Here is a 27,440-nt window from a genome sequence, read left to right on the forward strand (position 1 = left end):
CCTGCGCGGCCGAGGAGCAACGGGAGCGGCGGCGAGCTGGAGCGCCGCTCCGGCCGCGGGACGGCGCCGACCGGGGCTCCGGAGCCGCGCGGAGGCACCGGGGCCGCCGGCTGCGCCCCAAACCGCCTGCGGGCTGGAGCCGGGGGACTGGCGCGTTGTACGGAGCGGCTTGGGGGAGAATCGCTGCCAAGAGCGGCATTTCGAATCGACCTGCTCCAGGGCTCACATCCCCTCGCAGACATTAACAAGATAACGAGACAGATTCTTATCTCAGGCGCACGGGATGTCCTGACACGCAGCAGACAGAGACCTCTCTCCAGCTTGTTTGTGCAGAGCGAGGCAGCGAGGGCTGCCAGGCGGCCGGCACCGAAATCCAGCCCTGAGCCAAGCTGATGCCGCAGCACAGCCGGAGGAGGCGCACGGCAGATTTTCAGGAGTATTGTGAATCTCAGAGTTACACAGTCTCTTTTTCTCTGAGAGTGTCTCTTGTGCCTGGAAGGCCCCAGATGCAGCTCTTGCACAGCCCATGCAAACCAGGGCCTCCTGGGTCTGGTACTACAGATCTGGAGGTGACCTCCTCAAGGAGCCCTGCCCTCACCGGTCATTCGCAGTAGCACAGAAACAGCATTTGATAGGCAACTGGAACACAGTATTAAAGAGCCCCAACTAAGCACAGAAAGGAAATTTAGATCAGCATGATCAGAAACCCATACCTCACTTCCTTTGGACTCATTTCCCTCTGTATTATCATAGCGTTTTATTGGTTAGTAAGCCTCTCTGCACTGTGCTTTGTTTTAGCCGTGTTGCCTGCAGAGATGACCCATCCCCTTCTCATCCTTGGCCACCTCCCTGTGCCCAGGTGTTTCCACCGGAGCAGCCAGCCTGTGTTTCTCCAGGTGCTCTCGTCAGGCACGGCCAGCTCTGGATCGTGTCAGCACACCCGTTCAGGCATGCTTACATCCCTGCAGCGTCTCACCTCATCAACTCTAGTATGCCCAGAGGCAGCAGTACAAAGCAAGAAGGCAAACTGAATAATACATAAATAAACTATATCTTACAAGAATTTCTGTGCTCTTAATACAGTACAAGAAAATTGTTACAGTGAGCTGATAAAGTAAAAGTCACAAACAAAGCTAAAAACTATACCAGCTTAAGCAAATCTTACACTTCGATGCACATGCCATTTAGATTTGGGAGGAAAATCCCAGCCATATTAACTTCTTTCTTGCTATTAGAGGTTGACACTAGACAGCAGTATAACACAGTGTGATCCAGGGACATTAGCTGTGGTCCACCACCATTTATCCAAAGCTTCCTAAGGGATCCATAGTTGGTGGCAACCTACCACCCACAGTGATTCTTTCACTCCATTCTGGGTGAGTGGCTCCTGTATGGCACCTCTCCTTATGCTGCTGGGCAGACACTGTTGAATTTGGGATTGCTTGTAGATTTTCTGTGGCCATGACACAGATAATAGCCACATGTTGTCCTCCTTGGTGACTGGCTCTGTAATGCCAGCCCCTCCTTTGCTGAGAACAAACCTGTGGGTGAAGACCTCCATTTGGTAGAGGCTTCTCTAGGGTATATTCAGTTTCATTACCTTGCCTTTGGACTGGAAGACCCTTGACTTCCTATTGCTGTGTCAAGAAAAAACCCAAGAACTCAAGCAACACTGCAATAGGTTGCTTCTCTCCCCAGGCAAAGCCCCGTAAATTCCAGAGCATTTTTAGACCACATAGTACATTTCAGCGACAATTCTGTTTCCCTAGAGAATATGATGAGGTGGGTGGCTCTGGAGCTGATAAACTTTTCATTAATGGCAGGCATTTCCTACTCAGAGTTTATGTTGGGTTGGATGTGATGATTTTTTGTGTGCTTCATTGAAGACACTAAATCCTCACTTCAGCCTGTTGCATACCTCATCCTTAAAAAGTTCTCTCTCAGCAGAGGTTACTGTAACATGAGTACTACATCACAGTACTGTCACAGCAATAGTCAGTTTGTCTTACTCTCACAGAACCAAAGAAATTCTATTTCCCTTTTCCTCAGGAGATCTGTAAAAGTTTCATGCCTGCATGTGGTAAAACCAGAAGTGGGCAGCCATGTTTTGTTCTTCTTAATCACTCAAGTCATCCCCTTCAGAGAAATATGAACCTGGCCCCTATCTGGAAACATAAACTGCATGCGTTGCTGCAAAACCCAAGAGCTTTTTCTGAGGAACTTTTGCCTTACCGCAGCATCTCAACTTTCCATCAAAATGTCATCACTCCTTTTGGGCTGGTTCTACTTCAACGAAGAAAGATGTTCTCTGCAGATGTCCATCAATTCCCATTAAGGGCTGAACTAAACCACCAGATTTATCTGAAGAAATATCTTTGAACTTGGTCCAATGTTCTATTGCAAAAGGCTAGTCTGTAAAGAAAAATAAGCATTTAGAACCCTCTTAGGTGAAAAAGACACAAATCTTACCTGGGAAATAGGGAACAAAATTGCCTGGAAGTATCACTTAAGACCTAACGACAACAAGCTCCATTTTCAGAAATTAACTAACAAATATAAGCTACCTGTTCCTTTCCGTGTGTAACTCAGCAGCTGCATTTCAAAAGTAATTAAAGGTAATGAGCTATGCTTTGTGGTAGAATCATGAAAACTTAATTGGCATAATCAGTTGTGAGATAGCAAGCGCATCTTCCTGGATAACAACATGTCATCATTTGAGAAGAATAATAATAAATTTAATAAATAAATCAGGGTCCTTCTAATAAGTTAATAAAATAATGAAGTAGAAAGCACACACGTGCAAATGATGAATTATTAGCTTGGGGACTACATACAATTGTCTGAGTAAGATGGATGGGGAAGTGGCTTCCTTGAAACTGTCAGCTATGGCTGTTGGCTAAAATCCAGTTTGCAATAGATGGAACAGCCACACTGCTCTTTGCAGAGCCCGTGTTGCAAATGTTTTCAGCAGGGCCCAGAGTTCCTCTGCAGAGCAGGATGTGCAGCAGCTGAAGAAAAGCAGCTTTCCCACCCCCCTCCTTAAACCCTTCTGTGTTATTGGTGCTGGGCAAAAAGCAATAAAGATGGACAGAGAAACCCAAGCATGTGTATCAGGAAGGGAGCTACTGAAATAGAGTGTACAAACCAGGCTGCTTGACCCAAATCATTTAGAGGCTAAGACAGGCAGAAAATTATGATTTATTGCAGAAATGACCTTAAGCTCAAACATAGACAAATACACCAGGACAAAAGCTTCTGAGGCATTATTAAGAATCAGTAAATAGAATAATTTTAATTAATGGGTGCCTTTAAAATTAAATTAAGTGAATACTGCCAGAGTTATGGGAAGGCCTGCATCTCCAGTGGATAAAGTAATAAAAGGGACTGCCCCAGTAAGCAAACACTGAGGGAGATAGTTTTAGGCAAAAATAGAGCAGCAGTGTCCAGCAATTGAGGATGGGTCATAAGCTAGCTCTTGGTTGTAACATGTTTTATCCTCTAACAATGTATGACCTCATTCATTCCTGCTCTTAATGTATTGTCCAAGATGAAGAATTGCAGGTCAGGGTATGTACTTGTTGAGTCAGGTCCCAGCAGAGCAGGACTGGGGTTGGAAGGAGCCATAGTCTGATGTATGTCTAGGAACAACTCATCTGTTAGCAGCGCCCAAGGAGATTTTTATCTCCTTTGCAAGCATACAGGGAACAAACTGTGGCTACTTGGAAAGCACCCATCTGGCTGTGCGCCTTCAATACTTAGACTTCACATCAGTAGAAGGTATAAAGCACAGATCCTTCAGCTCTACAAAAAACCACACATGGCTCTAGCTTGCACAAATTGCTGGTAAAAGCCCGTGGACACACAGAAGCCTTACATCCATCTGTTAAACTGCAGAAATATTCACATACACTCCCCACAGTCTCAGTTCAGGAGCAGTAGGTATTCTGGAACTGAGATTATCTAATAAAAAAGTACAGTAGTGATGGTCAGCACACGTTTAAATGTGAGAGGTGTGAGACTGAACCTGTTCTTGACCTGATGCCGGGAACGGCTGTGAAAAGACCAAACCATGTCTGAAATGTAAAGAGAAGTTAACAGTGAAGCACTTTGAACGTAAGCCACACATTAGTAAGCCTCAGACCAAATAACCCCCTGAAAATAGGCAGGCTGTGATTAAATACTACAGTCTGATGCTCTAAAAGTTAATTAATTACAGGAATAAAGTGGGGCTTTTGTAAAGCTGTTTTCATGGTCATTAGTGTCTATGCAGCTGAAAAGGGAATGAAATGCAAGGCAGGAGCGCACTAGCTGGACAGGTTGCTCTCAGACACAGCCTTCCCAGTGGAAAGCTGCAGGACTGGTTCTCTCCCTATGCTCCACAAGGCACAGAAAGACCACTCTGACCTCAGAAATCCTAGTCTTGACTAAGTGTTTTTTACCACTATAAAAATCCATTCATTTTCCTTGCATTATCACTGGTTTACACTAATGCACAAGGGAGGGGAAGCAGTTTCAGTAAGATAATTAGGAGTGACTTGTATCAAGCAAAGACCTGGAGCTAATAAGCCTTCAGCTGAAAACTCTAACTTCATAATATTGCAACATGCAGCAGCTTCCTTATGTCCGTGGGAAGGGCCACAATGTCAGCAGGATCAGACCCAGCACATGGCACTTCCGTAAGGGGAACGCTCAGGCGGCAGATAGTTGGCAGAATTGCTTTCTGCTTTCCCCTCAGAGCTCCTGGCACGGGCATGTGTCAGAGATGTAGTCAGTGTTGTCATGCTCTGGTTATTATCAGGAACAGTTCCTCTGGCTCCTGTAATTTGCACCCAGGACTGCAGATGCCATCAACAGACCAGAGGGAGAGGGATTGTGGAGGTAATCTACAGCTCTCTTCCCCAAGTGACCTGAGACCACAATCAAGGCTTTTATTACAGAAACCAGAAACTCAACAAAACTAATTTGTGAAGGTGCTGTTAATAGAACTCAGGAAATTAACTCAAGCTTTCATTACTTTACTTGTGGAAGTGGCTGACTTGGCTGTAGGATGGGTTAACTCTGCCTGCCTTCCCAAAGCTGCTGACAATCCAGTTCTGTTTGAATTAGACACCGGCAAATAGTTTTCAGACAAATCTGTAAGGGGCACAGGCTTGACAATTAAAGGTATTACACTAGTAGGTTTCTGACAGAATGGCTTTTCGTATGATCTTTACTTGCTTCCTATGGGCACAGTGGTTTCACCTGAGACTCTTAAGACTGTAGATGGAACGCCAAAATAGATATCTTCTGCTCCTACAAAGCTTTGAAAATGTGTGCCTGAATATTGGAATGGGCTTAGGGACATTAATGTTCTCACTCCTCTGCCTCCAGAAGTTATTACTCTGAACTCTGGCTTGTTGTCCCATTTCAGATAGCCATCAGAACCTCCATTTCTGGGCTAAAGGATAGTGTTAAGCTTTTTTACGGAGTGTATGACTAAAAGCAGACATAATAGAGGAGAATAACCTTTAAATACATGTATTCACAATAAAAGATGCATTGGTGAATGGCTGAGTTAGTGCAGTTAATGAAAAATATCAGTGTGTTTCAAAGATTCACTCGATTATTAACTAGGAAATAACACAATATACATGAAATCACAAACAATAGATTCACTTCACTGTTTAAAAAAGAAAAGAAGCCTCTTTAAATTATATTGGGCTGAAAACAGGGTTCATAATAGAAACACTGATAGAATCTTCATTATAGAAGCAATTGTACAGACTAAGGTTCTGGCCACCCAATTTAGGAATTAGAATGCAAGTATTTAAGAGGCTTAATAGGCCTGCTACTATTCAGCTGTAGAGAGCAGCTGGCTTTAGGAGTACTGCAGCTAGGGGTGCTGCAGAAAAAGGATTCATAATGGAGCATAAATTAAGTAATTTTCAGCCACTTCATTACATGATATTTGTATGCATTGTCAGTCATTTTTGACCCAAGCGGTTAGCCTAAAATCTGGAGTTTTAGAAATTGCTTACAGTAAGAGAGAACCAAGGTGATAATCAAGGATTTGCTGCTGCAATCCTTTTTATTTACCAAGGACATATCAAATGTTGTTTTCTTAATAATAAATAATTATTTCATAATAAACCAAACAAGAGAAATGTTTTGCTCACAGAATCTCTTTTGCAGTGTATCTTGAGTGTTCAGTACTTTGTACAGTGATATGTACTATCTCAGTTATTGTTCTGAAAAGTGCTTTAAATTCTCTTATTCTTTTATTTTAAATTAAGAAGTCACCTGCACTTTGCTTTACCTAGAGTTTTCTAGAACTCCTTATCTAGAGTTCAGACCAAAACATATATGACATATGTCAGTATACATGAACAAAAAAAAAAAAAACAAACCCAAACAAATGGGCCTACTTCTGAGTTTCCCGACTCAGATTTTATGCTTTAAGATAAAACAACAGTAAGACAGAAAAGCAAATACCTTGACTGGATTATCAAACTGCCGGGTTCTGCTGAGGGATGTTTAGAACAGCTGTTGATGAAGACTATCCTGGCAGAAAGCAATACTGGAAAAAAGGCTTATGCTAAAAAGATCCGTATTTTAAAATGGATCATATATTGAATTCTTTAGTGTCCCATCCTGAATAATGCTCCATTTATTGTACCTATACTTGCCACAAAGGTTGAAAACCTGGCCCTTTTTTGACAGAAAGTCCAGACCTTTTCTATAGGCCTTACAGAGTTATTGCGAACACACCAAATATTAAGAAACTGCACTTGGCTTTACTGGCTTGACCAGGCCACAAATGCCAAATATAATTATTGAGTATCAGGGATAAAGGAAATGCCTGTGATGGTTTCATCTGCAATATTTCATTTTATAGCTTTGGCCTTTGTAGATTTGAATGTCAGAATACAGGAGCAGTTCTAAAATCCATAAGAAACTGGAACCGCACATGTACCAAGGCACAAACATCAGACAGCTGCCTCTCCTGGAAACCCTGGCATTTTCTTCTGTATCTCTAAATACAGAACAGTGACCTTCTGAAACCGGCCAGTCTCTAAATGCTGTCATATGCTACAGATGTGCTATTACTGGGCTTCTACCACTCTGTCTTGCCTGTGACAGGTGAGCAGGGTGAGAGAAGAACACGTATAAAGGTCTTAGGTGGTCTCTCTTTACAGGAGGAAGGAACAAAATACGTGTTATCATGAGTAATTTGAGATAAACAGGACAAATACTGCACTCAGATCCCAACACAGGGATGATTCGACCCCATAGGCTACACATGTTGTTCACAATACTCCTCTTCCCCGCTCAAGGAGCTCCAGCTCTCTGACAGCTCTCCTATGTGTGCTCATTAGTCACAGAAGGGCACATTCCTCCATCTTCTGGACAGCTACAAACTAAACACCATTAGCCTCTTTCCAGCCATGCTTGAAACAATACACTGCTAGCTCAGAGAAAGCAATCTGCTTTAGCCTCAGGAAAGGATCTTTTTAGTCTTTGTTATACTTTGAGTTGTTTTCATCCCTGACATATTCTTTGAAGGCTTCACAACTGTGTATTTCTTAAGCTATTTTTAATCCCCTACTTCAGGAAAACAAACAAACAAAAACCGCAAAAAACACAAAACCTAAACAAACGGCACCACCACCACACAACTCTCTGTCCTTCATCTTTTCTTTCCCTGAGAAGCCTTTTGTGATTTATTTTCTTCTGCCCCAGTAGCTGATAACTTCTTTTCCCTCAGGGAGAAGGAAGTATGGTTTTTTGAGCAAAAGTAAGATCTAGGCTTTTGCTGTTGTTTGTCACATCACTGAGATAGCAGGATGCCTCTGCTAGGGCCTTGTGATCATACTTTATTTACTTTGAGATTAGATTTGGAAGCTTGAATGCAATCAAACAAACTGCTAACATAACGTGATATATGCCCTGGGAGTGGCAATTCTCTATTCAGGCAGTCCTCAAATAGCCACCTTGAAATCCTAGTAAGAAGCCACTGTGGTGGGTTGACCGTGGCTGGAGGGCAAGTGCCCACCAAAGCCGCTCTGTCACTCCCTTCCTCAGCTGGACAGAGAACAATATAACAAAAGGCTCGTGGGTCAAGGTAAGGACAGAGAGATCACTCAGCAATTACCACCATGGGCAAAACAAACTCAGCTTGGAGAAAATTAATTTATTACCATGCAAATCAGAGCAGGATAGTGAGAAATAAAAACTAAATCTTAAAACACCTCCCCGCAACCTGTCCCTTCTTCCTGGGCATAACTTTACTCTCAAATTCTCTACCTCCTACCCACCAGAGGTGCAGGGGGATGGGGAATGGGGGTTCTCATCATTTCATCACGCATTGTCTCTGCTGCTCCTTCCTCCTCAGGGTGGGGACTCCTCACACTCTTCTCCTGCTCCAGCGTGGGGTCCCTCTCGCAGGAGACAGTCCTCCACGAACTTCTCCAATGCGGATCCTTCCCATGGGCTGCAGTTCTTCATGAACTACTCCAGTGTGGGTCACTTCCATGGGGTGCAGTCCTTCAAGAATAGACTGCTCCAGTGTGGGTCCCCCACAGGGTCACAAGTCCAGCCAGCAAACCTGCTCCAGTGTGGGCTTCTCATGGGGTCACAGCCTCCTTCGGGCATCCACCTGCCCCAGCGTGGAGTCCTCCATGGGCTGCAGGTGGGTATCTGCTCCACCACGGACCTCCATGGGCTGCAGGGGGACAGCCGGCCTCACCATGGTCTGCACCACGGGCTGCAAGGGAACGTCTGCTCTGGTGCATCTCCTCCCTCTCCTTCACTGACCCTGGTGTTTTCAGGGTTGTTTCCCTCACATATTCTCACTCCTCTCTCTCTGGCTGCAATTGCTGTTGCAAAGGGGTTTTTTTCCCCGCTTCTTAATTATGTTATCACAGAGGCACTACCACCATTGCTGATGGGCTCGCTCTTGGCCAGCAGCGGGTCTCTCTTGGAGCCAGCTGGCATTGGCTCTATCAGGGGAAGCTTTCATCAGTTTTTCACTGAAGTCACCTTTGTAGCCCCCCTGCTCCCAAAATCTGGCCACGCAAGCCCAGAACAGCCACTCGATAGCATTATGCTGTAGGTAGAGTTTGCTAAAGCCAGAGAACCTTTCTCTTAACCAGTTGTCACTGGAAGAAACGAACAAAATTGATTAAGAAGAGAGAGAAAGCCTGGGATATAATCAGATCCTATGAGCCTTAGCCATAAAGCAGAGCCATCCCAATGCAGTACTCCATCTTTCCCTTCAAAAACTTGACTTTGTGCCCTCTCACATGTACTAATGAGAACAGCTAGAGGCTGGAGCTGAGGATGATGCTTCCTTTGCTGGCTGAGTGCTTTTGGCACCATTTCCAAAGAGGAAATGCTGCAGGACTTCCTGGGTGAATTAGCAAAACCAAAGAGCTTTAGAAAGAGAAAATGTGTCAGAAATTACTTCCGTAGCTACCGAGATATGTTAAACTGAATTAAAGTGTATCTCATGACAAGATGCAATGTCTATGGATAGGCATCCATTTCACATGGTTTTCCATTCCACTGCAGCCAGATGGAGCTCTCTCTACTTTCTGCAGTGTCTTAAAGGCAGTGGCAGAGGATGTCAACCATGTGTTGAGCTTAAGAATCAAATGAGCAGTTTGTCATCTGAAATCACTGCACTGAAAGCCAAATGACACAGAACAACAATGCTTTTCCATGCTGCTGACAAGAATGATTCAATAATCCTCGCTAATGCCACCTGCGCAAATGCTTTCCTCAGCAAGCACAAAGTTTGGGAGACAGGAGCTGGTGAGCCCAGCTGGGTCCCACTAGGATGTGCTGGAATACTTTTTATTTATTTTGAGATGAGATTTGCAGATGTCAATGCAATCAACGGGACTGATGATTTAGTGTAATGTTTCTGGAGCTGCCCCTTTATTCCTGCTGTCACTGGCTGTCCTCTTTCTGTTCTGGGTGTCAGAGTTGGGGGCCTTGAGCCCTTCAAGGACCAGAGTAGCTCTTTGAACGCAGGGACTGGCTTTTCTGTTATAACACACTGTGAAGAGTGTGGTGTTATTCATAACAATGATTGAATCTTAACCTTTAGAGGCCTTCTTCTTTCCTACTTGTTGGGGTAGCATTTTACCATGTGTTAGAGACAACTGATGAACAAAGCGTTAATTAACTAGGACTTTCAAAGGTGTTTCTGGAAGACATTTTATCTGTTTTCAGGAAGACAAAGACCACCTACCAATTGTATTTCTTTGAGTGTTTCGTCTTGATATGGTGTCAGACCCAGTGAACTATGGGGTGTTCCACAGATCTTTTGTCCTGAGCCCAGGCACTGATGGCACAGGGGTCTGGGCTGAGAGGCTGCTAAGAAAGATGTGTCAGAGCAACATCAACGATGGGAACAGTTAAATGGCTGAGAAAATTGAGTGCAGATGATAATTTTAGAAAATTTGAGACTTTTCCTGCTCAAGTCAGCATGAAGGGGAAAAAGTGTGGTCACAATAAAGAGTTTAAGAAACAGAAGCACAGAGGAAATTGCTGTGGCCAGGAAACGAGCAAGGGAAAGGCAGTTTACCCACTGGTTTGGATGGAAGCCATAGAACTGCTTAGAAACGGAACAAAGAGTGCTGCAAGAGTCAGAAATTACAGGCACAGGTGTGCAGTCATAGATCTGCCCGGGAGCAATCCTCAGATCCAGGTCTCAGTGTGAGCTCTGTCCTCACCCGGACACCTGTGTGCACTATTTTCCTGCCCTGGCCTTCCCTCCAGCTGCTTTCTCTCCACCTACTGCTTCTCTTCAGCGACTACTGAAAGCCCAGTAGGAAACACAAAGTCTACTGACTGGGGGCTGTATGCAAACTTTGATATTGTGTTTGTTTCATATTAAAATATTAAAGGCAGTGGGACTATTTCTATTACAGATCTCCATTTTGGATAATTTTTAATCCCTGGAGATGTTTAAAAGCAATCTGGACGTTGTCCTGAGCAACCTGCTCTGAGTGGCCCTGTTTGAGCATGGGACTTGTTCATTTACAGAAGTACAGTGCCCACCTTTCTCATACCATTACATACAGTGATGCCACGGCAGCATAGTTGAGCAGAGGTTAAAGTTGTTGGATGTTCAGCCATGACGTATGAACCTGAAGTGTTAGCTAGAAACCCAGGTACAGGCTGATGTAAAGGATGTAGAGCATCTCCTGCGGTCACCCTGGCCCCATTCTCCCTCAAACCAGACTACTACTTCTACTGTAGCCACATTCCTTGTACAACCAGAGCAGTGCACCTGGTTCTAGTCCATTACATTTGGCCCTTATTTTCCTTCATGTAATTTCACTAAAATTCAATTGAATTCCACCAGGGTGAAGTCGCTTTTTTTCCTTTTATTAATGTTGGGTTCTAAACTTCCTCATTTATGCTGTTAGATCTTAATCTGTTAAAGAGCCGCCAACAGATTACAACCTAACTACATAACTGCATAAATTAGGAATGTAATTTGTTGATGGTTTCCTGTTCTGTTGTTCTTTTTTTTTTTAATTAGCAATCCCACTAAATCCCAGGAATTATAGTCAACTGCAAAACAATTGCAATCATTACTGAACCAGCTAAAGCAATTCAGCAGCTGCATCTTCTAAAATGTTACTGAGTCCAGAGACCTCCAAATAATACTAGCTGTTATACGATTATGATGTGGCTTACAGAGCATGGATAACTATAAATTGCATGAGAAATAATTTATAAGGTAGTTAAGAAGTTATTTGTAGTGTGTAACAAAAGAAAGCAAAACCAAATGACTGCCAAAATACTTTCTAACATTTTATATCATTTTATATGTATATGTTTTAGATATATTATTTTATATTGTTTTCTTTGCTGCTTACAGAATAACTGACCCAAGATTCTGGGTCTTGTGCAGAGACATATATGTATATACACACACAATCCCCCATGGGAAGATTCAGCATAACTTGCTATATAAAAGGTGTTCAAACAGTAATTGATATTGATATATTTAAAAAAAAAAAGTGGAATTGTGAGTATGACTTGGGTTTGGTGCACAAGAAGCTACCAGATCTCATCTCCCATTCACAACTAGGCATAAAAGCCTTATTATGTAACGTAATAGGGAAACAGGCCTCCATTTTTCTAAATTCTTGTTATTGTTTGTGGTAACTGCTAAACAGCTGCCCGGATTGTTGAATCTGCATTTCAGAGAGCACATTAGACTCAAAGCAAGTAGAGACAGGATAATCGGCTCACATTACTTGCTTCTACAAGTCACTCCAACAGTTTCTACACAGTATATTTTCCACTGTTTTGCTTTGCCCTTAACCATTTCAAATCATTTTAGTAATTAAACTTGTGTTATTTAGCCTAGGAAACCAACACATAGCTTGATAGAGATCCACACTATTAGAAAATTAACCTGATTTAAGATAGCTAAACATAAGTGGACAAAGTGGGTTGAGGAAAGCTTTACCTCTATAAACAATTCCTCTTTGCACCCTTTGCTGAGTGATGTTGATGGTGAAAAGTGCTTCTAGTGCCTATGGATGTAATGAAAAAACATTACTGCTAGAAAAATCTTGTGCATTTAAAGTTACATAAGTAAGCAGCTAGGAACAGGTAGTTATTCACATACATTTTAATGTCAAATGTATTTCTACGAAACAACATATTGTAAGCTAGTATCTATTTCAGACTATAGGCAAAGAGTGTCAGTGTACATTCTGTTATCAAATTATTTCTTGGCTTCTTCTGGTTTTACCACTTTGTAAATTATTCACTCTGAAGTGTGTTGTATATTTGCTTTTTGCCTGCTGGGCAATTTTACTATTCTGAGATTGGACCTGTGTGACTCTTCTTCAGTATACTGCCACCCATCATTTTATCTCTCTTTCTCCTTTCATTTATACCTAAAAGTCAGAGTGTCTGAATTAGTTTTGTTTTCTTGCATTAGGACAATAGCCCAATCTACTCTGCCCTTCCAAGAGACATGTAGAAGACAGATTTGGTAGCCTGGCAGAGCAGCTTCTCTTGTGTACTCTCTCTCCCTTACACACACATATTTGAAAGGATCTGTTGATCCAATCAGTGGAAGGATGAGCAAAATGCAATGCTGGGAACAGGAATATGCAAAGCGCAATTTACTTCTAAAATTTTATGGATGTCCTGTAAGTGAAAAATAATTTGATGCTGCAAGACTAGACATGTACAGCTGCATATTAACTATGCTCATTTAGAAATTATATAGGCAGGTAGACAGGTTCACTACATAAACACCAAACTGAGGACATGGTCCCAAGTAAGGGCCATTTATTTGCTGAAGCCCTTTTAATTAATTGCTTTTGCTAAAAGATGAGAGGGGAAGAGGCATTCCTATTGTAAATTCTGAGTATCCAACCAAGTGTCTATGGTGTAATCCAGCGATCTCAGTTCCTTCTTTTGACCACTTTGCCAGCTTAATGGAAACAGCTCTGGACTAAGCTACAGAGGAAATGAGTCTCCAAATTCTCCTGAAACCCTCCATTCCACCTCTGGACTCTTTCCAGTACACTAGTAATTATACAATTATAGCAACTTTTTATACAGAAAATCTACATGAGTTCTGAAGTCATTCAACAATAGCTAAGCATAATTATTTACATTAGAGTCACAGAATGTCTGGAGAAAAAAACAAAACCAAAAAAACCTGAACCTCGAAGTAAAATTAGGCTTTTGGGGAAGGCAAATTGGAGCATTACTGGCCTGGTAGCTCTTTTCGAAGTACTGTTGACGTGTTCAAAAGGAAGACGTTTTGCTGGGTTTTCTTTCAGCTGCAACACTGGCTCTGATGCTGCAATCAGCGTCTGTGTGTACTCGCCTAAGAAAGCAGAAGGAGCTGTCTGTTGGCGCTTACAGCTCTCACTGCTAGGGAGCCAGGTCACAAATTAGCAATCTGTGACTTCTCATCATGTCTTGCAAAAAGACAGGCCTTGTATCCTTGGAAAGACAAGAAAATATGCATTGCATTAGTCTGTAAGATAGAGCTTGTAATTATTTTATACCTACAGAATAATTACATTTCGCTAAGTCCGACTAAATAAAAAATTCTGACTGATATGGGCTATTTACAGCAGGGAAACTAAACCTTGTTCTTTTGCAGTGGGGAAAATAAAACCTCTTCTTCAAAAATACGTAGAATAATTGAAGAGCTACAGTGATGCAAAACAGTATAAAGAAATATAATAGCCCTGAAACATAACATAAACGGGTACAAATAATACACTTTTAAAAAGTGTGACTAAGTGAATGCACCAAATCATTGCAGGAGCATACCTACCAACAAATTAATACAATGGGTTATTAACAGTCATAGTTACAACTAATAAGTAAAAATCATATTTTCCACAAATAGGAAATTCTGCTGTAATCAAAAGAGTTCTTTGGTTCAGCGCTGTCGAACCCAGCACGTGGAGATCTCGCCCCTACTCGTGATATAGTTGAGGGCTGTGCTCATGCGTCCAGCGATTGCCAGGGCCTCACGTGTGGCCAAAGAGTGAATTAGCTGAGACAGCCAGCAATGGCCTTTCCTTCTAAGGATGCTCATAGCCAGACAAGGCGACAAGGAACCATGAAACACTCACAGTGCTGGAAGTAAAGAGCTCATCATGTACAATCTAGTTGCCACTCTGGCCCTATGCCCACAGGCACAAATGTCAGTCTTACCCTGCAGGCAGCCTTCCCCAAAGTAAAGGAAGAAGCTTAATTGAGTTTAATGGCATTTTTTGCTGGGAACCATGAAAAGTCCTAATGAATAAGGCAATATGTTGAACAGTGAACGTAATTTATAATACGTGCAATCTTCAGAAGACATAAAAAGCACTGACCAACATGACACTGCGGGAGAAATGTCTTGTGCCTTTCTCACTTTGCTTTTTAGAGACACTTTCACCTGTCCAGTTTAAAGTTAGCATTCAAGTTTTTATTTTTTTGAAGGCCAATATGCTTGCTTTATACACCAGTATTATCTGAACTCTCGCTTCTGTCACACCAAGTCGATATGGCTTCAAATCAGCTTACACTGTGGTCACAGATGATAAGCTTCTGTAAATCTGAGCTAAAGTAATTGTACTTACATTTGTTGATTTTGCTTGTACTGATATTTTTCTAGGCTTCCTTGGAATGTTAAATTTAGTTTTTCTCCTTTTCCTATCTTCCTATGATCTTACATACTTTTGCTCACACTGTTGTGGCACACCACCTTTCCATGTAAAACAAGGCCAAAAATTTTCACACAGTTAATTCTTGCTTCAAACCGACTGTTCTCAGACGAACTAGACTGGTATCCTGTTAAAAGGTATATAAATTCAAGAATTCAGCATGATAGAGGTTTAATCACTCATATACATGCTCAACACACACATACTTCAAAGGCATTATATACTTGTTTAATGTTATATTTCAAGAATCTTTGCAGATGTCTTGGAAAGTCCTACAGAAAATGGTCAACATCCTGCAAGACTTCATTTTTTCTGGTACACACTGAGTATATACATGCATGTGTCCTTGCGTTTTATATCAAGAAATATAAATACACTCACAAATACACATATTAAGTATACTTAGCCAGTCTGAAATAATTATATTCAGATGCTGAACAGATTACCTAACAAATAGCAGGAATCAGTCAAGGTGTGTAGTATTTTTATCTTCAGATTTTTCTGTTATCATCATTAATAAACAATGCTCCACTCTTCCTCAGAAGACAGATCTATTAAAACAGAGAACCAGAATTTTTTTCTTTCTTTACCAGGTTTACTTAAAAACTTCTGCTTGCATCTTATATTTTATTCTAACCATAGTTTTAATTCTGCTTTGTCCAGAAGTCTGATTCTTCCAAATACTCTAATGAACCCCAAATCCTCCCATCTTGCGCAGCCATCCTTTCTTTTAACTTCCGCTTGCAGTCAATGCTTGTGTGTTCTTATTTCCTCTTCATTAGCTCACTTGCAGTTCTTGAGGGAGCAGTGCTCTCAATTCATGTATCATCACCCTAAGCAAAACTGTTACAATCTGCAAATTATAAAACACTAAGGAAGAAAATCAGGCAGATGTAATTCTGTTGACCACAGTGAGCTGTCCTAGCTGTAAACAGTCTCATTGTGGTCCTAACATTTTATTGAACAGTCTATATGTAAGCTGAACATTCCTTAATACTCACACATGAGAAAATCGTCTTCTGTAATTGTTAGTCCTTTACGTTATGGTATTTGCATGCTACACTTATGGACTTAATCAGTTTCTTTACAGCATGTATTTTCCTCATGCCTAGTTTGCTGCATAAAATTCTCTAACTTGGAAAAAAAACTTAAGAAAACTCATCCTACTTGAAGGGTGCTCATCCTACCCCAAAGCAATCAAATTTGTTACATACTGTTAAAATCAATGACACTTCTATGGACAATGCCTAAAGCAGTAATTAATCAGAATTTGTCTATATAATGAAAGAAATAATTTCACACTTTTATGAATTCAAAATGCACTCATATTTTTCAATATATTTTGTATACAAAAAAAAAATTAAAGAAACCTCCCATAATAGGATTGCAGGTTGCCCCAAAATATGGTCTAGAATACAAAATTTCAATCACCTTTTTCATGTTGTACATAGTATATATCAAATATATATCATGCACAGATAGAAAAAGACATATCATGTGCCAAAAGCTTTGTCACAAAAGCTTTAATTCATACTATAGTTACACAGGGAAAAACTTGTATGTTGTAATTGTTATGCCTCACTCAAGTCCAATTAGGAAGAAAAAAAAAAATCTTTCCCTGAACTCATGGCATTCTTATAAATTTTATATTGCAATTATTTCATGCTCAAACTCAGTTTCTGGTGTGTTTTAAAATGTCTATGATTCTATATGAGATACATGGAATTTTTTTTTATGTTACTGCATTATGTATAGCCTTTTTTTAGATAATTTAAGAATTTCAGTATTTTTCGCCTACATCAGACTTAAGGTTTCATTCTGTTTTATTAGGAAATAGTCTTTCGTTTCTGAGAATGGGAAAGATTGGTTCGTACAATCAGCAACTATTCTCCCGTTGACTTCAGTGATGGCAAGATTAGATTTCCCTTGTATACTTTTACAAAATTATTCTCACAAACATATTTACTCACAAAATAAAGTTGCCAATCTCACTTATTTGTGTTTCAAGGAAAACATTTTTAATATAAAAGACTCTGCATTATAATGCTTAATACAAAAGTGGCTGAACCCTCATTGAAAGAAACCCAGCTCTAACTGCAGTGTCTGACTGACTGTGATAAGAATACTCACAGATTTTCTGCTATGCAAACTTGAAATTCTTTGGCAATAGGGCACCCTGTGTCCTGTAGAACCAATTTCACAGTGTAATGCCGTATGACTCTGAGGGCTCCTCTTGCCAGCTCTGTATCATTTCTTGCCAGACAAGCACGGAAGTGCTGAAACATAACACTATTCAAAACACCTTTAGGCCTGGTCCTGTTCTGCATTCTTCTACATGGAAAAGTACTTTTTTTTCAGTCAAGCAGATTTTTGATTGCATAAAATATCCTAGTTCTGATTGCATACAGATTTAATTGTGCTTAATAAACAAACACTGAGATTAACCAACAGCATTGCAAAGTGTACAAAGTTAAGCATGTATTAAAGTCTTCCTGGGAGAAGGACCTGCATTACAAGAAATAAGATTTATAAATAAATCCACTCATTAAATAGCAGGGCTTCTACCAGAAAGGCTTGATTTTACTCTTTTTACCCATTCCAGAGCTCCTGTTTATTTTCTTGGCTCCTCTGTGTAAGTTGCACGAGGATTTCAGAAATCACACAAAACACCACACAAAGATTTTTAGATTCTCTATTTTTTAGCATTTCTACACAGTACTAAAGTCCTGCCCACCCTATTCAAACTGATTAAGGTTCAGAGCTTGGGGCTCTTCCTCAGTCTGTGTTCGTACAAGCTCACTACCAATTCACAATAAAAACTAAACAGTAGCCTTAGCATTTGCCCTACTGTTTTTAATGTGAGAGATGATATCGTATGGCTTTTGTCTCATATTCTTAAGGAAACAAAAGAGCTCATAACAATTATATGAGACGAATTAGACAGTTTTAAGACCAACTTTTATTGAAAAATTAAAACTGCATTGCATATCTTCTTTATAACTTCAACATTTCTTAAACCACAAAACAGAGATTGTTTAAAAAAATCTCTTCATATTTGTCACCATTCAAAAAACAGATTATGAACTTATTCAACGATGATTTTAAAATCCTGGGTTATTCCCAAGGCCCCTGGTTTCATCTGTCTGTCATGAATGGTATAATCTATCTTACCTAAAAAGTACCTTTAATAATACAATCAGAATTTTTATCATTCAAAATCAACAGCTGCTATTGATTTTTATCCAATGGTCAGTCTTTTCCAAATAAATGACATCAGTTAATAAGCACTGCAACTACATGTTCAGCTAATATCTTGCCTATTGTTAATTCGATCTGAATTCACCCACACAAAATTACAGTGATTGTCAGTGTGATTTTTAAAGGCAAAATTGCTACCTTAGAGTATATTTTAAACCTCAGAAAGACAAAGTCACTCACCTGGAATTGCAATGCTTTTAATTAGACAACACTTCTGTATATCCATACTTCCTGATCTCTCAAAGTCAATAGCGTATGGATTAAAAAACAGGAAAATTCCAGATAAGCTTTTGTCTGAGAAGTTGTAACATATTACTCAGACGAAAATTACCTACTGAGAAGAAAACACAGATGAGTTTTCTCACCGATGACTGTAACTACTCTGTTAAAATCAGCTAACCAAGTCATAAAGTAATGAACCCTGTGCCTGTGGAAGCAGGTACATGTAATAGGGAAACACTGCAGAGCCTGATATTAGAATTAAAAGCTTTGCAAAAATCTAATTGTGGTATCATCTGTGTCAAGACACAACACTGCAGAAAGGCAAGATAAATGCAGAGGATAGGAAGATAAATTTAAAAGCCCTGTCTTTAGAGAAAACACCTCTGTGATAATTGCCTCACTTCTGAAACAGGCAGGAGGAGCTCCATTATTCCCACCTAGTTGCAAACCATCAATTGCAATAGATGGAATGTCTCGCGCTTCTGACCTCCAAAACACAAGAGAATCCATTAAATGAAGAAGCAGAAATTTTAGTGAGCAAAACATTGCATATGTGCTGAAGAGATCTAGATCTATTTCTGACTACATCACAAGACTGTCCAAGACTGGCTGTAAGACCAGTAAGCCATATGAGGATCTTTCCTATAGTTTCACGATCAGTCACATCAGGATGATTCTTTTTACTGAGTTTAGATGTTTCTAGGAGACATAATATTTCAAATACAATACATTATTATTAGAGTATTGAATTGTGATCTAGATACGAGATCCATGAGGTTAAAATATTAAGGTAGAGGATTACAGGTAAATTGGGATTTTTAGTAATACTGGTGCTGAAATATCTTGACCAGGGAGGTGGAAGAAGTCAAAGTCCCACCTAAGAACTGGTTGGAGAAGTCACAAGAACTATGGTGCTGCTTGTGTGGAAGACATAAAATCCTCTTCTGAAGCTAGGTCAGCAGTTACACATCTTTGCATTGATTATAATAGTTCATATGGTTTCTCATAAAGAACAAGGACTGAAGGAAATCCTTCAATCTTCTGTAGCTGCCCTTGGAATAAAACAAAACTGTGACAGAGACCAGATTTCAGGCAGAAGTCCGTGAACAGAAATGTGACATGTACTTCCTCTTCAAGACAAACTTCTTTCTGTATTCCAAAGCCAGCTCGCAAAGAGAGGCCCTCTAGTTTTGATGAATGGCAGTTATCTATAAAGAATTGCATTTAATATTATGGAAGTTGGTACTGAAGTCAACGTTCATGCTGACTACTACTGTATTGCAGGCCTCAGGTCACACAGTATGGATGTTTATATCAAGAAATGTTAAGTATTGAAGACATGGTAAGATATCAGGGTTGTAATTAAGGGAGACTGAGGTTTAAGATCAAGAAGGCAAGAAACCAACTACACCGTTTTGAGGAAAATAAGCTAAGGAAAAAATACTGTACTGGTGAGATCACCGGGGGGTTTCATGACATAAAAGTAACGATGTAGATAATATTTTGAAAGTCATAAATCTAAAAGACACTGACAAATTTATAATAATTTTTAGATTAAACTCAAATAAGTTCAAGAAAAAGTTTTACAGAAGGCTACAGAAGAGAGATAAGAAATAGCCCTGTGAAAAGCTGTGGTATATGATATGGCATTTACCGTGACAGCTTCTTCCTTCTACCTGTCCTGACCCAGCCAAAGATGTGAGACAGCATCCTCAGAAGACAAAGAGTGGGACCTGCAGGATGGAAATCTCTCCTGGCTGTAGCTGTCCTTCCATAGGACTGAAGGGGCCAGAGAGGCTGCAAAAACTGCATAGCATTGCTGCATTTCACAGAATGTTTCTAAAATAATTTATTACTAATTTGGGGGAGAAAAAAAACAATGAAAAAACCCCAATTAATTACTGACTTTCATAGAAGACAGTCACAGAATCATGTATGAATAGATTTGAAATTAGCATGTTTCATTTATCACCATGACAGTAACTCAGCAGACACAGGATTATTGAATCTTCACTACTCTGCTTCTAGTATGGAGTTTTCCACTCGGTGATATTGATTATCTAATGATTAAAACTGAACAAGCTGCAGATGACTCCAGTGTCTATACTTTGAAAAGTCTAGCCAGTTTAAATTGTTGTGACAACCCAGATGTATTTAAAGATTCTGAGATTACTTTTGATTTTATTTTATAAGCTCCAAACACATTTCACTAAAAGAATTATGCTGGTTAAAACTCCCACAGAAATGCTATAGACCTCCAGGAATCTTCCCACTGAATTTAGTTTAAATGGTCATAGAGACTAGTTCTGAAATAAAACTCAAAAACAAGGGCCTTGGTTAGCAACCAATATTCACTAGAAAAGCATTCAGAACACTGAACAGACAGTCTGACATTACAATAAATACAACTGAAAATTCTAATAGACTAAAGGGATCTCATAATTTGACAGTTTATACACAATGTTAGAATTCCTTATACTCAGTAAAGTTATCTATAAGTTATTATTTTAAGGGCACTAAGATTTAAATGAAAGTGTCAACTAATATTTTTTCTATTTTTTCTTTGGCTCACAAAGACACTAAAATACCATTAACATTATATAGAACTTCAATAATATATAAATAAGATACATTACAAATGGAAGAAAATACAAGACAATTCTTCAGCATGGTAAATCTCTGCATATAAATAAGCAAATATTTCATATACCTACAATTCAACAGTTATCTTGCTGTAAAACTATTACATTTAAATCCTTTTACACAAAGTCATTTAACAATAATATACACAATCTACACAAATTAACCTCTAAAAATACAGCAATAATATACCTGTTACAATGACTTGGCTACTATTATCCCCTGATGTGACACTAAAGGGGAAATACAACTATTTTACTTGAAGGTGCTGTTAGGGATTGCTGTTCTGTACGTGAGAGAAGCACCAACAATAAGATTTAATGGTGTTATACATTTTCTTTAGCTCCTAAGAATCTACATATTAGAAATGTTTCTATGTGTCTGTTTTTACCTGGCAGAAAAATCTGTAGCACATTATCCACATCATTAGTTGTTGAAGGAAAAGTTAATTTTCTTAAAGTGGAAAACATGCTGTGGCTTAGATCTAAGTTTATAACCACTTTATATATATATGTATGTATATATATAATTATATATATATTTATTTATACTGTACATATATACTGTACAGAGTTCTTAATTTGCTATTTTAGTACTTACTAATTTCCTGCTGACTACAATAAACAAGACCAGTGTAAGAGTCAATAGCACTTCAACTTCAAGATAATACATTTTCCCTCTACCAACACAAATATGTTTCAGTAGCCTATAGCTGGTTTGTTTCAGGATGTCTTAGGAGACTGGAACTTACGGAAAGAGAATTTCCTTAAAACATGTTCTGCAGAACTGGGTTTGAAAAATAGCCAGTGCTGGGAAACAACGAATTAGAGAAATAAATAATTCCACCACTGTACTACAGCTCCTGCCCCAGCCTCTCTATCTCCTCAATAAGGAAGTCAATGTCAGACTTAGTTGCTGCTGGGTTTGAGATGACCATTCGGAAGAAGTTGACTTTATCGCCCTGAGGCTGATATCCAACCATGGTAGTACCTGACTCCATCATCAGTGCTTTGATTTTCGGTGCCACCTTTACCATTAAAGGAAAAAAAAAAAGACAGAGAGAAGAGTAATTTAAAAAATTTATCCTTTCTTTGTAAGTTGCAACATTTCTTAATCTGGAAAAAATAAATGGACAGATCAGAAAGGCACTAGTTTTTATAAAAAAAGATCTGCAAGAAAAAAGGCTTGAAAAACTAAATACGTAGGATTGGATCCTTAAAGGAAAATTGACAATAATATACATCTTTTTTATTAAGAGACTGATAGCATCCTGGAGTATTCACTATGTAATAATTTTATATATTAAATGTAAATGTCATTTCTCTGTGCTGAAGATTTTTGTCACAAACAAATGTTTTCTGTCTTTTTATGAAAACCTACTCCAGAACCACCTTTTTGAGGGTAATGGATGTTTTCAAGGAGAATATTATGTATTGTCAAAGTAAATTTGGGGGGGAGGGAGGGGGAACGATGGAAAGTTTTCAACAAGATCTATGTCATAAAGAATATTTTCTGTTAGCATAAGCCATGGAAACTTTCCATTAGTTTTGCAGTACTGTGCATTTGCTGCTATCTCACTTCCCCACTTTAATTTACAAGGAGTAATGTCCTGACAAACTTAATATTTGGTATTGACTGATCCCAGTTTTGCCATCCAGACCTTTTTTTTCCTGCTCTAGTCTCTACCAGCCAAGGTCAGATATCTGGCTCTCTTACTGTTTTGTAGGATGCTTTATAATGTTCTCTGACATTTAACATGGTCAAGTCAAACATTTCATCTTTCTTCCCAGTCTTATATATCTTCCTCTTTTCTCTCTTTTTTTTTTTGGCAATTTCTTTATCTAACATGCCACTGGGTTGACCCAGGAATTTCTATTCTCTTCTTTTTTCTTTCCTCAGTGATGCAGACAAAACCCTCTACAAGAACTCTGAGTCTGCCCATTCTTCTCCCTTCCCAAACAGAAAAAAATTGTTATTCATTTTGACAACTACAAAATCTTTTGTCTCCTGAATGTATTTCATTCTACTTCTGTCTGTCTAAAGTGCTACTACAGAATTAATGTATTTCACTTCCCTCAAGTCCTAAGTTAAGCAATACTTTTCCTGGTGGTGCCTCTATGATGCCTTCACTTCCCTCTATCATTTCTTCAAATAAACATATCCTGAGGTCCTCCAAAGGGTATTCATTTTCACTGAAATGCATTAATGCATGACTAACCAAGCACATTTAAAATCAAAATAAAGACCCAAGGACTTACACGTTTTCATGTCCTATATCTCTCCCATCATTTTCAAATAATTACCCTTCTGTTTCTCTTGCTGATATGCTGTCCTGTTCAAATAGGACGGGGACATCTTTGTGCCTAGCTGCTTTTTAAAGATTCATAACACTTTTTGGAGCACAGAAGTGGTACCAAACAAAGAATAACTGAGTATGTTCTGTATCTGGCTCCATGGGGGAAATGTGACTTCAACCTCAGTATAAATAGGAGACAAAGGTGAACAAATATTAATATCAAGGTCATAATAAAAAACTGGAGAACTGATGTCCCAGAATTTGGAAAATGTGTCAACACACAGATATTTTTAATAAACAGAATACTTTGGGTTGAAAAAATAGACTATATTTTTGCATTTAACATAAGCCACGTACCCTGTGTAACTTTTCTCTTCTCTCATCACAGTCTGGCATGCCCCTGAGACTTGGCGGAATATACCAAAAACATACATTTGTATGCTCTGGCTGCAAAAAGAACCAAACACATACATCAATAAACAAAATAATATAGATCAATCACACACTAAGGGCTAGTCAGTAGCATATTTTAGCACAGACATGGAAGACAAAATATAGTATCAACTTTCGTAGTTCTGCATGTTAAAACAAAATAAATGGATTACAGTATTGCTGGTTCCATCTGCTGTCTTAGATTCCCTGCACACTGTCCCATTTACAATGTTTTAGGGTGCTAATGAAGTGCAAATACTATTCACCTCCATGCAGATGTACGAGGAACTTTTTTCCAGGATCGCAGCAAGGGCAATCCAATTTTCTTCTTCTTAGTAAATGGAGAAACTAAGCATATTTGTTATTCTATCAACCAAGAGCTTATGCAGTGGCACTAGCAACAGAACATACAGCAAAAATAACATATTATTAGTTTTGTAGGTTGTAATGTGGAATCTCAGCATGAGTAGATTGTATTAAGGTAGTCTTCATGCCCTAAACTGAGAAGTCCTTTGCTGAAGACAAGAGAGAAATCTGACACTTATGGCACAAAACCATGTGCACTTGGCCAAAAAACTGCCCAGAAGCCAATAGCCATGTATTTCTTCAGAAAATAAGAGCAGTTTTGCATGGCTGGCTGGAAGAACTGGGAGAAGTGTGAAGATCGTTTTTGAAATACTACACAGATTTGGCTCCTTCACACGGGTGAAATGAAAGAAAACTTACCTCCCCTTCAAAAACCATCTCGAATTCTTCTCTATTTTTTATTTTAGTGTAGAGATATTCTGCCAGCTCCAGGCATTTGTTGATCTGATTTTCAAATCCTACTGTACCCTGTTTTAAAAAGAAAGTAAGTATTAATTATATGGTCATTTTTCTTCCTCTGATGCAATCATCTTTTCAGATAGGCTTCACTCTTAAATGTTTTCTGTCAGAAAACATTTAGCAGTATCATTTCTTGTAATTTAAAAGTAAAGTAAATCAACACTACAAAAAGTGGTTAAATGTGGCCTAACTGTAATCACCATTTGGTTTTGGTCTTTTTTTGAGATAATTTATTATGATAATAACAAGGACTTTTGATATTTTTAATTTTTAGCTCTTTTTTAAAATCAGTTTCCAAAAATATTATTAAGTCTTGGCTTCCCAGCTCTTGCTGAAAGGCTGGGAACATGGAATGTGAGCCCAGTTGAAAGGGTAAGAGTTGGGAAGTAATTTATTTTCTCTGAACAGTTGGCTAGAAATTTGCATTTTAAAAAAGTCAGCAAACAAAAGCTTGCAATATGTTAGCGAAAAGTCATTTGCCTACCCACTGATCTTTTGTCATATCTGATTTGTTTTGAAAGATCATAATCCCACAAAAATTGATGAATGTTAATCATAAATAAGAAAAAAGAGTTGTGGTTTTGGTTTTTTGTTTTGTTTTTTTAAGTACATTTTGTACATGGATGAAGAAGTAACAAAGACGAGTACATTCTTAAGTTATTGCATATTTGGGGTACGTTCTTTGTACTGAATAAAACAACTGAAGGTGAAGTCACAAGAATACTTCTGGACCTAGACTGTATATTTCTATTATGAGGACAACAGTATGATGACTCATGGTGGCTAATGCTGAAGGAAATATTTCCATAGCTCCTAATATTTTATTTTCTTAACATTTTGTAATATAATAATGCAATTTGCTAGAAACAGGTTCTACCCAATACCTCAGAGAACTCAGGTCCAAGAAATACGACTCTGTCTCAAGACCAAAGAGAAATCCAAACTAACTAATAGCTGGATAAATTTAAATTCCAGATATACAGATCAACCTAGCAATTTTAATCTATATTATTTTTAAGGAATTACCTCCATAAATTTCCTACTTTTGAATTTTAAATATGGCCCATATCCATTTTGGTTCCCACAGCATTTTTTTTCTTTATTGTGAAATGCTCTACTTCTTCAGTGAGTCAGTTTAACAGGTAAATATAACAGCAGAGGTAGAATCAGCATGCTAGTTTTAATAACATGCGTTTGGCTGGTATTTAGAAAAACATTTGGTCCATACTTTAATGGTGTCTGCTGTCAGTACTTGGTAATTAGAACCAGGAAAAACACACTTTGAAATTCCTAGTCACGATCCAATTCTAATGTGTCATAAGCAGTTTCATGTTACTGGGTTATGGTACCAAAATGATTTATTTTGGAGGAAGAACTGAGTCTGAACTGAAATGTACTGGTAATCAAACCTATAACAATTACTTTAGTAACCAGCATAAGTATTTTGTGTTGGAGTGTTGTGTTTCTTTTCTGAAGTACTTTTTAAAAGTAACAATAACAACCCTGCAGTCTGTTTAAAAGTAACTGTACATCTAAAGTTCTGATACTTTCTTCCCTCAAACTTCAATATTGAGGAAATCTACATGAAAACATCTTTTATCATTGCATGTTATTTACTATTGCTGTTTAACTCTCACCCAAACTGAACACTGTTTTATGATTGTACATTTTGCCGTTAGACTTAATCTCAGTTTTATTAAAAAAATAGTAAACTGTGGACAGGTTACCCAACTGAATTGCCATTTCGTCAGCAGAGGAGCAAGGAGAATAGTAATAAGATAACTCCAGATAAAGAAATAAAAATGAAATTCATTTTCTTGACTACATGGACCCTCCTCTTGCGAACACGTAAGCCTGTACATAAGCCCATGCTTAAATTGAGCCATCTAGGCACACCACAGTGGTGCCAGGGAATCAATCGTTAAATCATCAGTTGGGCAAAGCCTCTTAAGAAAAAGGCTTTATTTTCAAAGTTGCTTATATAATCTATGCATTGAAACATGATGTTCAAAGGACCCTTATAAGTCATCAAGTCTATTCTGCTGCTACTGCAAGTAATCTGTCATGAAATACATATGTAAGTGCACAGAATCACAACAAAACACCATTTTGGTGTCCTGCCCTCACTGGACTCATCCTGCGACTTAAACCTTTCTTTTAATTTCCATCTGAATTTATTGATGCTAATATTGTTCTACGATTAAAATGGCTCTTTTTTGACTTAATACTCAGATACCTGTGTGTTTAGAGATTGTAATTACACAAACATTTATGTTAAAAAAAAGTGTTCCGTTATGTGAGACTTATAAATTAAATAAATACATTTCTGTTTTTTGAGGTGAACTTTTATTATTTACCTTTGCCTTCCACATCAACCAGAATTTGAAAATGTCCACATGTCGACCACACTGTATTGCCTTATCTCCAGTGTCGTAGGATACATCGTACTGTTTGTCTTGTTGGAAGAGGTAGCCTGCACACATTTGATTGCAGCCTTGAAGTATACCCTGTAACGAAAAAGTGCACTTATTTCACTTATATAGCATATATCCATATGAAATTCTATGCATTAA

The 27,440-nt window shown here is 38.8% G+C and overlaps 1 protein-coding gene across 1 annotated transcript in view; it reads right to left on the reverse strand.

The window, feature by feature from the left end:
- Positions 1-22,167: 22,167 nt before the first annotated feature.
- The window catches only part of GAD1 (glutamate decarboxylase 1), a 29,153-nt gene continuing 23,880 nt past the window's right edge, over positions 22,168-27,440 (reverse strand). The window contains exons 13-16 of the mRNA XM_065637645.1: positions 27,225-27,374; positions 24,769-24,876; positions 23,968-24,057; positions 22,168-22,341 (exon numbers count right to left, since the gene is read on the reverse strand). Of these exons, the coding sequence (XP_065493717.1) occupies positions 22,168-22,341; positions 23,968-24,057; positions 24,769-24,876; positions 27,225-27,374 (522 nt within the window). The remainder of the gene's footprint in view (positions 22,342-23,967; positions 24,058-24,768; positions 24,877-27,224; positions 27,375-27,440) is intronic.

The sequence above is a fragment of the Caloenas nicobarica genome, chromosome 6 (genome assembly GCF_036013445.1).
Source record: "Caloenas nicobarica isolate bCalNic1 chromosome 6, bCalNic1.hap1, whole genome shotgun sequence".
NCBI lineage: Eukaryota > Metazoa > Chordata > Aves > Columbiformes > Columbidae > Caloenas > Caloenas nicobarica.